At 35.2% G+C, this 18,428-nt stretch overlaps 1 protein-coding gene across 4 annotated transcripts in view; it reads right to left on the reverse strand.

The window, feature by feature from the left end:
- BBS9 (Bardet-Biedl syndrome 9) overlaps positions 1-18,428 on the reverse strand; it is a 291,720-nt gene that overhangs the window by 237,130 nt on the left and 36,162 nt on the right. For all 4 annotated transcript variants that reach the window (XM_042043379.1, XM_042043378.1, XM_042043382.1 and 1 more), the window contains 2 exons: positions 17,542-17,671; positions 1,547-1,728 (listed from right to left, as the gene is read on the reverse strand). In XM_042043379.1, the coding sequence (XP_041899313.1) occupies positions 1,547-1,728; positions 17,542-17,671 (312 nt within the window). The remainder of the gene's footprint in view (positions 1-1,546; positions 1,729-17,541; positions 17,672-18,428) is intronic.

Genomic DNA, 18,428 nt, shown 5'->3' on the forward strand with positions numbered 1-18,428 from the left:
AACGGGTCATTTTAAAGATTGTGCTTAGGAGTAACTTAATGGCAACCAAGGTTTGAGCTGAAGTAGTAAGAAAAAAAGGCCAAAATGAAACAAAGCCAAAACATCCAAAATTGACAGGCATTCTTCATAAGTTTTGTTGTATAAAAAGGTTCTCCTACAAGTTTTACATCCAGTTAAAGCCAAACACACATCCTTAGGGCATCTCTCCACAACAAAAAGAGCGTTCATAAAAACTCATCTGAAAACACCACTTAGATCAGATTAGACAAATCGAAGAAGAAAAAGAAATTCAGAAGAAGAAATGGTGAAAAAGATCAACAATATTCATGGTAAGCTTGTCATTCATACCATGACATTTATTACAAAATTTTAAAAGGACAGCTACAGTTCCTTTCTCTCTCTTTAGAGCTTCCACACAACATGTTGAAACTAACAAGCTGAAGTTGATTCACTTCAAATGGATTTCTTCTTTCCATCATGTTATTTTTTCCTTTGGTTATGACAGACAGACAAAATTGTCAAATACCAGTAAGGACGGACTGTGGTAAAAATCAGTGGAATTTATCCACATCTATATGCTAAATAATACATTACTGGATTTGGAAAATTAAAATCCTGATATTAGTCTACCATGATAATGGATGAAATTACATGTAATTACAAAACAAAAAAATCTTTGTGTTGTAGAATCAAACTCATGCCTGCAGATAAATAATTTTTATTTTCTAGGAATTTCAACTGCAAGCTTTTTCACTTTTTTTTTTCACACAGAAAGCCATGACTGTTTCTTTCATGTATTTTAAGAACCTGCTAACTATCATCAAGAGAAGATTTTAATATTTTCCTTCTATTTGTTGAAGATTTTTCCATAGTTTCCTGTAAAATCACATGCTTCCAATTCCAGGAGCAAGTCAGGCTGTTTAAAAACTCAGTTATGAAAACACAAACTTTGAAGGATCTCTGTAGAAATTGCATGACCTTACTTGAATAAAATCAACGCAAGTTATTAGCAATGTACATAAATTCCAGAACTTATCATCATCAGTTATGTGGGTAACAATATGTCACTATGTTCTACAAATAATCTTTTGAATAGTTAAACCAACAGAAAAGTTGCTTTAAAAAAAGTCTTTTTTTGTTAATTTCATAACTTAAGAAGTCACTTGTAATAATAAACCAGAAATTTGGCAATACTTTTACAGTCTCTGAAGCCTAACTACATCAGATTGTTGAAATTCTCCAAGTTTTCTTCTTTTGGGTGGTTCATGCACTGTCAAGTTTTTATTCTGAACCCTTGCACTAGTGAGAATTATCTGCAACCTGACATAAACATATTGAACCTCCCAACAGCATTATGAAAATACAAAGAAAAAACCGTTTATCCAAAGGCCTTAGAGTCTAGGATTTTATTTATTTTTCTTAAATACTAAATTTTCTACAGAAATGTAACTATGGGTAAAGCCTGAAAACAAAATATTTTAAAGTGCTAAAAGGAAAGTCAGGAATATAAAAGTATGTAAAAACATAGAATAAGAAAGAAGTATACCTTGTGTTTTTGTGGCCTCCCTGATGATTTTCTGAAGCTCTTTCATTTCAGCATTCATTTCTTCATAGTTTATTTCCCTAGAATCAACCTTAGGAGCCTGGAAGAGTGAAGGATCAGTTCCAAGGTATGAACACTGAAGATGCCCATCATCACTCAGAGTGACTATAACACCCTTCAAGTCTCTGCACAAAAAAATAAAGCTTACTAAGAAATTGGGAAGAATCACAGAGGCAATAACTACATTTATTCCTTAATTCGGACATGTTTATTAATATTACTCCCACTTATTGCAATCATATCTAAGAATGGATTTGTGTTAGCTGACTAAAGAACCCCCAGAATCTGTGAACCTGTACAATCAGAAGTAATGGAAAGGATTAGAACAAACAAGCTGAATAGACCAGAGAATTGTAACCTATTTACTCATTTAAGTCTTTTGAACTTGCAATATTTAGGTGGATATGCAGGAAAAGGAATTTGCTAAATGGAATATCAAGTAAGTGAAGGGAAGGGAAAGAGGGGTTAGAAGAAATCATGAACAGATGGAAGATGCTCACAAAGAAGACAGCTTTAGGGCTTTGATGGTATCAATAGCTCCCCCAACCAATTCTTTGGCCGCTATTGCAACTACTGTGCTGGCTTCAAACCCTGGCTGGCTGTTCCCTGCAGTATCCTTCTGAAAGGAAACCACATGGATCCAGAGCATTTCCCTTACATTCCCCTGAATCAATACAAGTGAGTGTTTTATCAGCTACACTATAGTCTCTTTTCTTTCAAGCGAAAAGTACTTCATTGCTCCTACAAAAATCTCACTCATTTTGTTTATCTGATCTGTACAATGCAAATGCAAGATTTAGGAAAGTATTTAACAAACTATGAGATAATAGGGACTACTGCCAGCATTTTGCTTAGTTTGAAAGTTATTCCTAACAGAAGAGAAACTGAACAGTAAAGACCAGCATAGATGTTAACAGCAAGTACTAGAAGAAAGCTAACTTCCACTTTATTTTTTAAAATGCCTACTTTTAATTAAATTAAAAGCCTGTATTCACTTTCATAACCACGATGTTTCACATTCATGCCAGTAACTTGCTCTTATTCCATCCTTAGAATATCATATAGCAGATACTGCCTTTGCATCAAACACAACTGCCATAAAAAGCAAAGATAGATCAAATTTAATTCTTAGATATAAAAAGTGATTTGGACAAGAAGGCCTAATTCACTAATCAAACCCTCATAAAATACTGCATTTATAGAAGTGTTCAAGCTATAATTCATATAGAATTAACAAAAATTCTTTTAACTTACACACACTGATACCTTTCAAATGCCTCCTCTAGTACAATACTCATTAAAAGGCAGGTAGCTATATAAAAGAAACAGAATGCTCTCTGGTTTCCTACATGGTCTTGTAGCATGGCTCCAGAACACACAGATAGGAAACCTCAATCCAAAATTTTCCATGGTAATACTAATTAGGAAAGCCAACAGATGTCACAGATTAATTTTGATCACTGAAGATCCAATTGTACTGTTCAAAATGTCTTTTTATAGCACACTAAGGCCACAATCCTAGTGGAGATTTTACAGCTGCAATCAAATAAGCTGGAAAAACTGTGCTGTAACTGAGATCATCTGAACCCTGTACAGTTATAACTGCACACAGGAATGAAGACCCTACTGGACACTATACAAATAAGTAACTGCTGTAGGTAAGTTTGAGCTTTCTCTTTCTACAGAATGCAGTTGTTACTCAGTGAAAGAAATAAATCTCCTTGTTGAACCATGAATGTACGGAAACTGCTTGTGAGGTTATTTTGGACAACAGGTACCTCCAGTCAGCCCTTCACTGAAGCTGGAACATGCAAATCTGAACTGCCTTCTGGAACAGAACACACACAAAAGGGCTCAAACACAATGTTCCCCTTACCTACTACACAAGTCCATCTTAAACAGAAACAGTCTTCTTTTTGGGGACTACTGCTTACTGCCACAGAAATTTTTAACCATCACTGCAATTTTTAACATGCATTTTTTTAGCATTCGCTACAAAAACTGTAATAGGAAGCTGTCTTTGTGAACACCATAAGGCTGCAGATGCCAAGACTCCCCCAACAAATACCTGAAGAAAAGAAAGTGGAAGACTGAACACTGATTTTCAACTTATATATCCAGCACCCGTGTTAGCAGCCATCCTGTGAATGTCATGACTTTTTTGTGACCTGTGAGCTTGGGTCACAGCATCCTAAAGGGATTTTTTGACAAACTGTAAACTATCAGCAGGAACTGGAACTAAGCATGAGTCCTGGTTTCTCTCACTACTTGAGTATTTGCTGTTGACTATAGTGTTTCCTTGCTCAGGATAGGGTCTGTTGTTTGAATAACATGTAGAACCGTTCATCCTAATTTTCTTATACCCAAAAAGCTCTGTACAACACAAATCTGTCCTACATTTACAGAGTTTTGGATGGCACATGAAACAAATACATTGGGCTAACCCTGAGCTCTCAGTATGAGCAACGCTAGGAGACAGACTATTATGAATACTTGGCACCACAACACAATCTTAAGTAAGGTATGCAAATAACGTCTAATGTAGAGGATTTTTGTTAACACCTGACAAACACTTGCAAGGAGCTTTGCCATATTAGTCAGGTGTTACAGTGCAGATACTGCAACACGTGTATCAGTCAACGAGGCCGGTGGAAAAGAAATATCTATGGCCAGATTCTTGGTAGATGTTTCAGAGATGTTTATTTCTCCAGCCGCATGGCCAGGGCTCCGCCGAGGAACTGCTCAATCACGGGACCAAGGGTCCTTCTGCCCGCGCAGGGGAACACAAAACAACCAAGGGGGAACGAGGCTGACCAGGGGCAGGGAAACCCCGTGTCTCCCCTCCCAGGGCTGCTCTCCCTGGACCACATGGCAGGAGGAAGGGACCCCGACAGTCAGGGGTGCGGCAAAGTCTTCAAAAATGGGGCATTGTTGAGGCAGATATTACCATGCTACTAAATATACTGCTCCACACTTTGCTATCAAATTACAAAAAAAAAACCAACCTTTTTTTTTTTTTTTTTTTTTTTACAAAAAAAGGGCTACAACAAGAGAAATAGCATCAGGAGCTTTTTCCACAACTGGAGAAAGAAAACTTCTGAAAACAAGACAATTTCTAGAATTGCCCGGCAACGGCTTTGGACCATCTTAAAACTTTTTCCCAAAGTTTTGCATCTGTTAATCTAATAAGGAAAGTTCCATGAGGACATCTGAATGTAAATCAAAAGAGCATGAAGAAATATAGCTACAGAGTTAGCAATAAATCTTTGATGATATACTACTAAGGCATAATACATTCAAAAGTAGTTTGAAAATACAGTCCTTCCTATATCCAATTAAGCTGGCAGTCATCTGCAGCTAATCAGTCTATCAAATGAGATAAATTTAAATCAATGAGGTGATTTACCTATGTACATTATACTTTGCTTAACTTCTGAGTTTATGTCAGCATTACAGAATGCACATTCAGAAACTCCACCTTAAAATGAACTCATTTCAACCAACTTTCCCAATAGTCATGACATCCTTGAAGTCTGCACTATCTCAGAGACAAAAGCATTACTTTAAGAAAACAGCATTACAAATTATACTTTTCCTTTGCTTCAGTTAGTGTTCTGCTGGGTCCCAAGAAGATTGTTCAACATGAAACATACAGAAGTATAAAAAAGCCTTTTGTAGTAATCTTTCCTACTTAAAAGCTGTCCATGAATTTGCATATCAATAGAAGCAATAAGGAAAATATGGGCAAGCAGTTCTAATATATTTTTTTATAATACATTCATTTCTCTGTTGGAATGTTTGTCAGCCAGTCAAAATTGCGTTATTTTCTCAATCTTTTTTTAACAGTAGTTAAGGACAGCTGGGGGAAGGGAAGCATATTTAACAGTTTTACAGTAGTTTCCTCACAGCTACTGCTCTCACACAATATCCCTGCAAATACCATTACTTCATTTGGCACATTTTGCATACAATCTGGAATTTCAATTTCTTGTTAAATTTCTTTTATTGTAAGCTATTTTTTTTACTATGTATCACACAATAGTCAGAGGAATAGTAAATCTAAGGGGACATTTTAACAGTGAGGAACTCAAAGTATAAAACAAATTATTCTGATATCTAAAATAACTTTACAGTACGAAGCAGCTCCTGCACACATATGGTAATAATTTGAAAGACTATCTTTTAATGGATTCTGGTTAATAATAATGGCATATGCTTTTTGTATGTTTCTCTTACTAAACAAATTGCTCACAACATAGTTCTTGAAGAAATTAAAATGCTTTGCATGTTTCCAGTTATATAATACCAAACTGATCACTCAAACAATTGATTTAGAAGTTGAATCTGTAGTTCTGAGTTCTATTTGAATGACACATGCTAAGTTTCGGACAACTCTTAGAACAAGGTCTGGTTATTGACACCATTTACAGCTTTAATTATTTATATTTATAATAGCTCATAAAACTTCTACTTCAATTTCAGAAGTAGTCTTAATTGCTGTTAGTCATACCAACCATTTCAGAAAACAAGATTCTCTGCAATACTACCTTCTGTTCCTTATCGATAATGTATTATTTAAAAACTACTAAATTAGGAAACTAATTCCTGGAATTGTGCTCAATCATTTTGAATCCATTCCTCTCATTTTATCACCCTTTGAGGTAATTATAGGCAAGAGCATACCTCAATAGGACTTTCTAGTTTAGTGCTTTGGAAAACCTAAATTATTCTAAGTTCACTACCATTTCAGTGTCATTTGAAGCTGTAACTATGTGAAGTATTTGATAAAACACTGAAGGAAGATCAGACTAGGAGTAGATAACTATAAGAATTTTCTAACATGAACTAATGGGAATAAAAGTAAAAAGCCCATCTTACTCTTATTAAATACGTACTCCAAAATCTGAAGTACACCCACAGCTGAATAGTCAAAGTACATCCAGGGTGACTCAATGCCAGCTATTACTGATTCCTAACTGTTCTGCATATCCATGGAGCACTCTCAGGATTCTTTGAAATGCTTTCCTCAGTAAAAAAATCTTGGTTCAACTTACATTAGAATTAATGCTTGTACATGTAACCCTTCCCCATTCTGCTATTACACATGAAAACAGACAATCTAATTGCTCTCAAAAATTAAAACTCTTTTAAGACTTTTTATTTTATATTTAACATACTTTGCACACTCTGCAGTGGGCATGCAAACAAATAATGTAAATATAGTGCTCAAATATAATTGTTTAACAATATATAATTATATTGAACAGCATTAAGTGGCTGCTTTGCAGAAAAGCATTCTTCATCCTTCCCATTTCTATGATACCTTAGGATGGCTGAACTTAAGAATATAAGATACAAATTTCATTTAAAAAATTATGAAATACATGCAAGAAGAAGAGGGAAATGAAACATGATTTCATCTTGAGAACAAATGGAAAAGAGGTTAAAAAAATAGAAGTTATGACTAGAACAACTGGCCAACATTTATCCCCTCTTATAAACGCTGAAATGCAGAGAGCCAGAACTGAGTAAAACCTGAACGTGGCCATTTTAAATGCCTGAAGAACTCTCCACCTTTCAGGTCTTATATGGGTACTTTTGCTCCCTACTTGTGAGCGAAGACATTTCCACTAGCAACTTTACATGGTGGCACTACACAGCAAAACAACAAACTAGCCAGCACCTTACTTCAGGACAAACTGACCAGGCATTAGCTTTTGAAGTCCTCCTTGTGTAGTTTTCTCTTCAAAAGAGACTCTTTGCCTAAAATGCCATCCAGCAACCAAATAAAAAGGAGTATTTTCCATCATACAAAACAAAAGAAGGAAAAAAAGAAAAAAAAAAAAAAAGGAAATTGACTGTTTTTACTTTCACTGCCAAGTTAAAACCAAGTACTACTCAGAGAAGTTTAGGTCGGGGGTCCTTTCTGCCAGAGCGCTACTGCCACCTGCGGGGCAGCAGAGCTTTCACACAGGTGAGCCCTGAGAGTACCACGTCACATTATGTGAAGCAGGTGTGGGGGTTTTTCACCAGGGTTAGTATAACAGCTTAACAGTTATTCCCTTGACACAAGGGAATCTTACCAAGCTAATATTTAACAATGTATGCTCTGGAACAGACATCCCTGCACGAGATAACCTTCTGGTCCCTCCAGGTAGGGGACACACACACATCACATGCTAACAGAGTCAGGCTAGGCATGAAATTTAAGCTCATACTACATCTTGCATACAAAATGTAAACTTTTATCTGAAGGATTAACCAACTTGGTTTCTTGTTGTTTTAGATATAAAATCAAAACTATTTCAAAAGCAACAAAAGTTTTATTTAAAAATTAAAGCAGACAGCTGTACAAAATGCAGTTTTAAAGTAAAATTAGTATTTGTCAAAAAGTAGAATAAAACCATAATATTCAGAGTGATGACACAGGCCTCCAGAAATATATGATCTTGCTCTAAGCAAAAAAAAAAAAAAAAAAAAAGAGAAATGAAGTATAATGTATTCAAGGAAAAGTTCATAATTTACACATTGCATTTTGTATTACCACAGTTCCATATCTAAGAAACTTAGTGGCATTAGCTGAATTGAAAATGAACATGAGGACTGAAAAGCAAATCTGATTACTTTAAGTAAGAGTGCAGCCTCTATGTCAGAGCTCTAAATAATAAGAAACAAGGGAAATTACATTGTGATTTCTCTATGACAGTACCAGCATTAGCAACAAGAAAGAAATTAAGACCAACTGTGACACACTTAAAGCATCTCCATGCTCCATTCTCTCTTAGGGCATATTTCTGCATTTGCACTTCCTTCATGTGAAATCTAAAATATGTTTCAAGGCCAAGTTCCCCCACTAGCAGACAGGTATACAACAGCTTTCAAAGGCTGTACTAACAGCTATGCCACATGAATTTAGAATATGGAGAGCCTCAAAAGTTTATTCTTCCACTAAGCCTGCTCTTCTCCCACTTCAAGATAGTGGTTAGAGTCCATATCATGTCAAGCAAGCTGGAGAGACCTCTAGTATCTCTGCTTCCAACATAAAAGAGATGCAAGGAGCTTCGCTGATAAAATCTACTCCTGGTAAATTTATCATTTTAGATAAAGCTTATTCTTAATTGTTGGCTTCATATAAGATAGTATTGGGAGGTACACAAGGAAAATTAGACTATGCACAGATATAAGAGGTTAACAAGAATAACCATAATGTGTCTTTAAAACAGATTTATTCTGAAAGTTTGAAGAATTACATAACTTTTAAAGCACTCAACTCGAATTAGTTTACATCTCTTTTTCTTCACAGCTGCCTGCAAGTTTCAAAATTCTCCAGCATTTCAGTAAGGAATAAGTGTGTACACTATTACTTTTAACAATATTTATAATTGTCCCCTCACCCTGTCTTGTAAAGAACAAAGCTGCTTTTTCAAAACATCTCTAGCACTTGCACTGCTTGCTGCCTCTCAGCTCCACAGCTAGACATAAATGTCCCAAGTGCTCCTCCTTGTACAAAAAAGTCTTTCATGTTAACAGCATAATAATGAAAACATGCAAAATCAACAGACTGAAATTTTTCATAAAACTGTTTTTCAAACAAGATGTCCAGCACTTTCACGGGTAGAGTGTCAGAATATGTCCATAAACTCCAGCCAACTGCTCAATAACCAGCTCCAAGACTGAGAGTTCAGAACCTTATATCCCACTCTGTCACAACAACTGGAACAGAGAAATACTGGGTTAGCCAAAAAAACCCATGATATTTGTTTAAAAGCAAGGATCTTATTTAAAATACTGGAGGGGGAGTTACTTGCATTCTGGTTCTTGAGAATTTTCACTTTTAATGTTTTCTTTAGAACCATGAAGGTAGGAATATTTTAAATGTTATTCTGAAGTTAAAACCCTTACAAAGTCATATGACTGTAAAAAGTAGGCTTTTTGAAAAAGCAAGTAAGTGACATGCAATAAAATTAGGACAACTGGCAATACAGGCATGTGCTTAACATCATAGAGTAAACACCATTTAAAGCTATCTTACTAGAAAGGCCAGTCCTGAATCACAGTATATGCTGGACATAGTACATGGCACATCTATGTCTCTTTCAGGATTAGAATCCTACTAAAGTAAAAGAAATGCAGTCACATTCATATTTTGTGGCTAAGAGACATAGATTAAATTTATCTCTTCAAAAGGCCTTTGAAAAGGCTCATATTTTCTACTGCCATGTCTCAAAAATCCAGTGGCAAATCAGCGATGAGGAAAACAGATGCAATCTTTTTTTTTTTTTCCTTAAAATGCAATTATGTTAAGTATTATGTTAAAGATTCTAGAATTCTCTGCATTTAACTTCTCAGATCAGGCAACATTCTTACAGAACACTCAAATAAAAATTTATATATATACATGTATATAACTGAACAGTTCATACTGTGCGTCATAACTGGCATTGCTTCTATTACAGTACTACTATACAGAAAGGGAAAATCTTTCAACAAACTATAAAGTCTGATTCCTGCAGTTTTCTTTCCATAAAACTGTGTAATAAGTGCTAAGTTTTGCTGGGTTTATATGTAAGTTTTGCCATTTTTATACGGTGATTCTTTAAAAGTTGCGGTAGCTGTGGTGATGTCAGTTATAATAAGGAATAACAGATGGGCTACAATGAAGAACAAAGTATTTTCAAGCATCTGGACAGCTAAAAAATTCAATGAGGGGAGTTTTATTTTGACTCCATCCACTATTACCATATATGTGGTTGCACTTTTACACCTTATACACTTAATTCAACTACAATATTTCTCCATGCTTTTTCCAGTTAAATTCAGTTCCCATTCCTTTTCTACTGTTTGGAGAGCCCAGCTACATAGAGCACGTTCATTCAACCACCCAACATACTACAATTCTGTGCCAGAAATAAAGTTTTAATTTCAAGTTCATGATTGGACCAGGCCAATACTTTCTCACTTACAAATTGATCGCAGATTTTAATATTCTTTTTAAAATATTGGAAGCTAAAATTTCATAAAAGCACATTTTCAACCAATGGCTATACACCAGAATTCTGAACTCCAATCTTTTGATTCACCTACCTCATTTAAATTAAACTCATCAGTCTGTTGGGCTACATATGAGTTCAAATCTGGGAATTAATCCTCTTTCAAAACAAAGAATTTAAACCCTAGTTTATGTTCTCTTCTTTAAGGAGACCAGTTGTTGAATTAGAGAATTTTTATATAATTTTATTCAGATAAAGTGCCATGAAGTTACAAGCATGTTAACAATGTCAGGCTCAAGCTATTACTCACACACACAAGTCTTGTTCTATGAAGCCAGTGAACAACAGTCTACAGGGACTTCAAACCTCATTAGACCACTAAGCATACAAACCACACATATCTTACCAATCATTCTAATATTATAAAGTACTAATAAATCACAAAATCCAAAGGGAGCATTGTAGCAAACATTTTTCAAAAAGGAAAAAAGGTGATTCTCTCCATTTGCTGCAATAACTAAAAATCTTTATTGTTTGATACTGTGGTAAAGATGGGACTGGTTTTAAATGCAATAAACACAATGAATATCTCTTTCAGCAGAGTGTTCTCCTTCAAAATGCAAACTGATGGGCAATGCTGAAGTGCAGCAGCACATGTCATTTGGCTTATGCTTCAAGTGCATTGGAGGTGGTGTAGGGACCATCTCTACTTGTCTGAGTCACCAGACCCATAATTCTCAGCCTTGCAGTCAAGCTACAGACTAATGGGAAGAGACTGGATAGGAACAGAGTACTGTAACACACAGTAAGGTACTAAGTCATAAAACCCACACAACCCTTCCTCACATATTCTTTCACACCCAGGGTTAAAGCACTGGGAATTTTTCTGCAGGCACTCGTCATTTTAGTGAATCATTTTTAGCAGAGTAGGAGTAAAATGGTAACTCAGTACATAGCAAGAAATTATTGTTTTAGTAAATTAGAAGTCACTGTTTTTAAAACTAACTGGTATGTTAAAATATTGTAAAATACTCTTTTGCAATGCACCTGTGTAACTGTAACACAAGTGGGGATATCCTGAGAGACAGGAAAGTGCAGTAGTCCTGGCTATCAGCACACATGGGACAATACAATATTCGAAGACTTATTAACATGATTACATAGAAAATTAAATCTCAGTCCCTTCATTAGTCAAATAGTCTCTGCTTCTTTATTATTTATGCAAGGGGAGAGACTCATACAAGAACAACATGACAAATTTTAGATGTAATGATTCACTTTATTTTGTCTTGTAAGTAGTAAGAAAATTGGACCTTACTATAGCAACTTAAACCAATAATCTTGCAGTGATTCAGTAAGCGCAGTATTTTCTGCATCTCAGCCTACACAATGCAACTTTAAAGTAATAAATTTAAGTCTCTAATTCAGCAAAATCAAATACGGAACTGCATACATCAAAAAATGAAAACCAACAGCCTATGGGTAGCTGGTTTTAAGAGATGGCTGATTAATATATTACTATGTGACACAGTCATAATGGGCTCATGGTTCATATACCAATGTTAGGAGTTCAGGCATGATCCCGACTGCAGTGATCATACTTGGAGAAGCTACAACAAAAAATTACCTCAGTAAATTTCAAACACCATAGCTAGTTGGAGTGCTAGCAACTCATAGAAAGAAATCACTTCTTGATTGCAAACTGAGCAAAACAGAATCAGTGGTGATTCAGTGGGACCCTGTGATATATTTATGGGATCACTCCTCCAAATAAATCTAGTCAAACTTGAAGTTCATAAAGAGTCGAAGTGTGGATAAAGCTTGCTAAGTAACCTTGCTTGCCATCTTGAACATATAAAGTTTACTTTATTTCCTGACTTTTCAACAGTTACTTTTGTTTAAAAAATAAATTCTTTTCCCCCTTCTCAAATAATGAAAATCTATTTACTAGCTTAACTCAAGATAAAAGGTTGAGTCCTGGAAATTTAATATTTTAAGAAACTCAGAAATTCTAATTCTTTGGAGGTGATAAATTACTTCCGCACAAAAAACCCTTTCCAGACCTTATATTTCCTCTTCAGAAAACACACTGTTCCATTACCAAGTAAAATGATATTTATCTGTCAAATAAATGGAAGTGAAAGCAAATATTCTAGCTACTTTCACCAACTTGTCCATACCTGTCAACCCCTGGTAATAAAAGTAACTTCACATTTTACAAGGCACATGCATCATTATGTGGGTTACTTGTTTCAAGAATCTTTCTTCCATGAAGAACAGTTCCTCTGCTCACAGAGAGAGAGGTACATACAAATGGTCACAAAAGAAAATTCTAATTGTATTCTACTTCCTAGATGTAGCTCCTAAAAATATGAGGCACTACATATGCAAAGCATCCAGTAACCTTTGGACAAGTACTACAGAATCACAGAATATGCTGACTTGGAAGGGACACACAAGGATCATCAAGTCCAACTCCTGGCCCCACACAAGGCAACAGTCTGCACAACTGACTCTATAAAGCCACAAGTTTTGAAGTAATGTATCACAAATGTGTGAAATTAAATCACAATTTGCCATATTCAGAACACCAAACACAAATTCACAAATCTCTGCCTCACTACAGTGGCTCTAAATTTTTTCTTTTGAGTATTACTAACTAAATTCTAATGTGGCTGAAGGGGAAAACATCCTTCATTCAAACATTAGGTTTGCTGATAAACCGGTGCCTAAAGTAGTAAGAGTCTCCAGTAGAATAGAGAGGGAAGAAATATCTTTCCCACAACACATTCCCTAAACTCTGAGGTTGGCTTCCTGTTAGAATTCCACGTCATGAAATCAACTTTTTTTGTGGTATGGATACCACCAGACTTAATTTCTTGGTGGACAGACAAAAGCACAAATAATCAAAATTAAAGACATCATGAAACACTGATTTGAAGAAAAGAGGTATTTGAGCAAGTTTGCAGTCTGCTTCTCTTTAAAAGAAAAAAGTCAGGCTACCTTTTAGCATTCACAGGCTTATCAGATAAAACTTGAAGATTGTATACAAACAAAACCAAGCAGTAAAGTGGAGAGTAGTGAACTTTAAAAAGGTTGAGAAGAAAAAAAAGTCCCCAGTTTAAAGGTTTCATGCTTTCCTATGGCAAAACACAGGTTCATAACTTGGTAGTAATCAAAACAGAAAGCCCTTTCCTGAGACTACATCCAAAATCTATATATGTGTATATATAATAATCTATCTATGTGTTTTAACCCACACTGGCATTTCAGATGTTTGTGACAGAAATAGCCCAGAGGCTGACAACACAAGGTATTTTGCTTCAGACTGAATGCACCTTAACATAGTGTTCTAGTTTCAGGCCAACCAGGACAGAGTAATTAATACTCAGTGCAATCTATCAGTCATTAAAAGATGTACTCTTAGAAACAGCTCTGCCAAGTGCCAAATAAACAGAAAAGTAGTTGTCTAAGTCTTACAATGTACTCCAAGGACCTTTTATGGTCAAGCATATGGAGACAGAATAATTCAGACACAGAAAAACAAATATAACTTGTGATGGGCTCACAAAAAGTGAGAAGAAAGAGACAGAGAGAGAGAAATCTTAACACAATCTCAAGAAGCATCAACCAGTGACAAATTCATAGAATTTATAATCCATAAGTGTAAGAGATAGTGCTCATGAAACTTCTTTTCAAAGGAGATGTGGAGGTACAAAGAAGATCTTAGAGAAGAGGTTTCTCATGAAACAGAAAAATGGAAACTCAAGGGCAGGAAAAAAGGGAATGGACTTTAAAGTCAATGCTATGAAGATACTTACAAAATCATGATGGATACCAAGCAAATACTGCTGCTTGCAACTACCATTTCAACTGAAATTTTGAGCAGAGTAGGAATTCTTGTCATTCCTTCCTGTAACTTTCCTAGATTTGCAGTATATGGAAAGCTTCTCTTCAAACCACTCTAGAAAGGTTTGGGAGGGGCTGTTTGTGGATTTGGTGGGGGGATGTTTGGGGTTTTTTAATCAACTCAGGCAGAACACCTAAACCATTTTCTTCAAGAGTTTCAGCTTCAGTGAGAATGTGTTTGCACAGCCATAACTTGAAGGATAACAACACAGGACAAGCAAAAATATAACTGTTTAAGCAGCCTTATCCATGGGAAGATAAATTTGTACTGAGACAGAGATCTAAGTAGTTTAAATTAATTGAAATTGTCAGTGTAAGTGGTTACACTTCTGAAGCAATCCAGGCAGTGCTAAGTATGTAGGAGGGCCCTTGACATTAAAAATATGTCAGAAACTGTAATTAATATACATTAACAGAACTAGAATATAAACTTTCAACAAAATAAGGGACAAACTTCTATAACAATGACGAGAACTGAACTTCCAGTTCAGACTAGTTATAAAGACATTCGGGTAAAACCCAGAATAAGATAAACTCTCAAAATTTTGCCTACAGTTCAAGTTTCTGATCACAAACTTTTATAGCAAATTTGCAATTTCCTGACAGAGAGCATTCAGGTTTTAACAGCAGGCAAAAAAGTATCATTTAACAGCTTAAAAATACATAACTTTTAGAGTGCAGTATCTAAAGATGTTCTAAGTAACCGCTTGTCTTTGATTCTATTTTTCCTTTCATGTTTCTGAAAATGTGATGGAAATCAAGCAGTTTATACTGGAATTTAATCCCAAATGTTGTAGTAAATTATCTTTATTTACATACTGGTATTGCAATAGAGAAATAATGTGTTTCACGTTATTTTAAGGGGAAAAATCAATTCATAAATAATAAGGAGGGGCATACACTAGAATCACAAGCTGCTTTTGTGAGGCAATCACTACTTCTGCCACAAGGGATTTACATAAAATAGCTTCTAATAGGGCTTTTCTTATCCAGCAAGGCAGAGTTACACCTTAGAAGTAACAGACATTATGCCAAGGAGAAAATACAAATGAATATGTCTGAACTGTAGAGACAGCTGCTTTCAGAATGCTCCATTTGCTTTGTAAGTATTATTGTTTTAAAAGTGAAGAAAGTAATTAATTGGCATACATCATATTTAAGGCCCTTCAGTCTTTCAGCAGTGTAGGATTAACAACTTTATGCTTATTAAAGTCCTTAATATTATTTATGTTACACTAGTGCTGTGCTCAGAGGCCCCAACTAAGACTGAGGTCTCTCTTGAGTACAAGAAAATCATTATCATATTGACTCACAAAGAACTCCCTTTCAAATTATTTTTAAGAAACACCAAAACAAACACATATGCCCTGTTTAAGCCAAATTACTATCTCTACAAGCTTTACTACAGTTTAGCTGTTTAGCTCATGTTTTCTTTTTTTAATGCCAGAAGGAAGTACAAGCATACTGCATATTTTTCAATAGACAGACAAAAGCATAGCTCAGAAACACACAGCCCTGGACCTCTTCCTGCCTTTCAGGCCACTGGGTGTAGGCACACAGATGTTCCTTCATTTATCAGTACCTCTATAAAGAGGTCTGCATAACTATATTGCTGTCTCTCTACCTGCTAAAGAACACAACCCCAAGTCAAACCCTGGCATTAGTAGCTCTGTGGGAATTCAGAATCTAGCTAGCAAACTGAGCTGGGACAGATTTAGGCTCTCAAATTTCTCCCTAATATCAAACTTCTGAGTGTTGAAGTTCACAGGGAACAGGCAGAATCTGCATAAACATTTTAGACAAATTATTGAAACAGATGATTCAATATAATGAGTTTCCAAACAAGTAATTGTATATACAAATGTTAGTACAACCTGCTGTTGTAAAAATCAATGGTTTTTTTCAAATTTTTGTAAAGCAAATATTTTTCCCATACTTCAAAAGCTCTACTGTCATATCCTGCATAATTAACTTCTGGGTTATACTAAGTGGCCCAGTGAGACTGTTCATTATATTTCACTTGTTAAGACCTGATGGATGAAAGCCAGCCCAACACTCTCCAGAGTCTAAGAAAAAAATAAACGATGAATAATTTTGAAAAAAATAGGTATCTATTAGTAACAAACAAAACACAAATATCCCTCAGATTACTCTGCACAAGTCACTAAAGCTACTTAGTCAGATGTTGCATTTCCATTAGTTTGGAGGTAAAATGCTGGGTTTATAGTCAAGTGTTTAGCAATCCAGCGTATGTTGGCCCAGCAGCCACCAGCCTGCTGGGGATCAGAAGATTAATGTGACAAGGATACTCCTACTGCATCCTCTATGGTCATAGGCACTGGGCAACCAGCACCCAGCCCAGCTCTGGGGGCACACAGTACAGGCAAAATTCAATTGTATAAAAACACTGGCTGAACCTTTCTGTAGTTTGCTTATTTCAGTTACAGTCTTGGTGCAAGTTTTAAACATGTCCTAGCTTCTCTTCGCCCAATCCCCCACCCAAACAGTTTTTCCCTGATCTGTCTTATGGTTCTTTTACAAAAAGTTTTGGTCTGTTGCAGTGCAGCCCTGGGCAATTTAAACAATTCCTTAATTTCCATAATTTAACACTGGATTTTAATAATCCGTTCCAATAAATAATCTCTGGAATGCATATGCTCTTAAATGCTTAATGAAGAACAGATTTTCAGTGAGATTCCCTATTTTCCTGTCTCAGGGAAGGTCCTTGCCAGATTGCACAACCACACTTTTCATTCTTTTGCAAAAGAAGCTACTGGACTGGAGCTATGAGACTCCAGGTTCAAACCTCAGTCAAGAAAAACACAAAACCTAAAGCACAATAGAGCAATTCTAGTATTGTTCTAGTACACTCATTAATGAAATGAACATTTTACAAAACAAAGGAACAACACTTAGAATTTTCCTTTTAAAAGTTACCTTATTTGTTACATACCTCAGAATTATTTTTTAGGATCTAGAAGCAAATTACACAACCAGAGATTAATCTAAGTAAAAAGTAAACTTTAACAAGTTACTTACTGAAAATTCGCTACTTTTACTGAGACAGGAATGCAGGGAAGTTGAGTGGCCCATTTCAATGTAACATCTTGATAAACATTCAACATTTTACTGTGGTTTGCAATTAAAGTGTTTATTGTTCCTTCTTGCACTGTTCAAAGATTAAAAAAAAAAATTTAGGTTGAAAGATTTTTTCAAAAGCCAGAACTTTTCTTCGAGGCTTATATAGTTATGTTTTCTTTTATTTTTAAGCCATTAGTTATTATAAATTAATTTAATATAAAGTGTCAAAAGATAGGAAAGTTACATTGACACTAACCAAGGACATATGTAATTAATTATGGATACCAATTTCAATTGCATATTACACAATATATGCCCCAACTTTCCAAGGTTCTGGCCAGCCATGTTTGGTAATTTAAAACATGACAAACAAAAACTCATAATGGCCATGTTGGCATGCCAAGATAAATATGACAAAATACACATTGATTAATATATCTGCCACTTACACTATTCATTAATTCATTAACTTGTCAATACCAATTAAATGTCTATGCATTGATAGGGTTTATTTACAGTATAATTCAAATCAGAAAGTATAATATGTGAAAATTGATAAGATCAAATTTATAAAGACTAAAATGGTATTTTAAGCTCAAAAGGAGACACAGTGTCAAAAATTTATGAGATTTTTTTTAAACATTAAAAGAGAATAGGTATTAAGAGTCTATATTTATAACCAAGTATCTAACCAAGTTGTTTCCACCAATGTAGTAACAATAAACTTTGATTTTTTTTTAAGAATCTGTAAATATCAGAAGGTCATAAATCAAAAGGTTCTCAAATAGAAGGTCCTCAAACACTAGTTTATTCTTCCAAAGACTGTCATTCTTCTGTGTTTGTTG

Source organism: Corvus kubaryi, unplaced genomic scaffold (assembly GCF_017639235.1).
Source record: "Corvus kubaryi isolate FWS band 111438036 unplaced genomic scaffold, C.kubaryi_AGA036_p1.0 37398, whole genome shotgun sequence".
In the NCBI taxonomy this organism is placed as follows: Eukaryota; Metazoa; Chordata; class Aves; order Passeriformes; family Corvidae; genus Corvus; species Corvus kubaryi.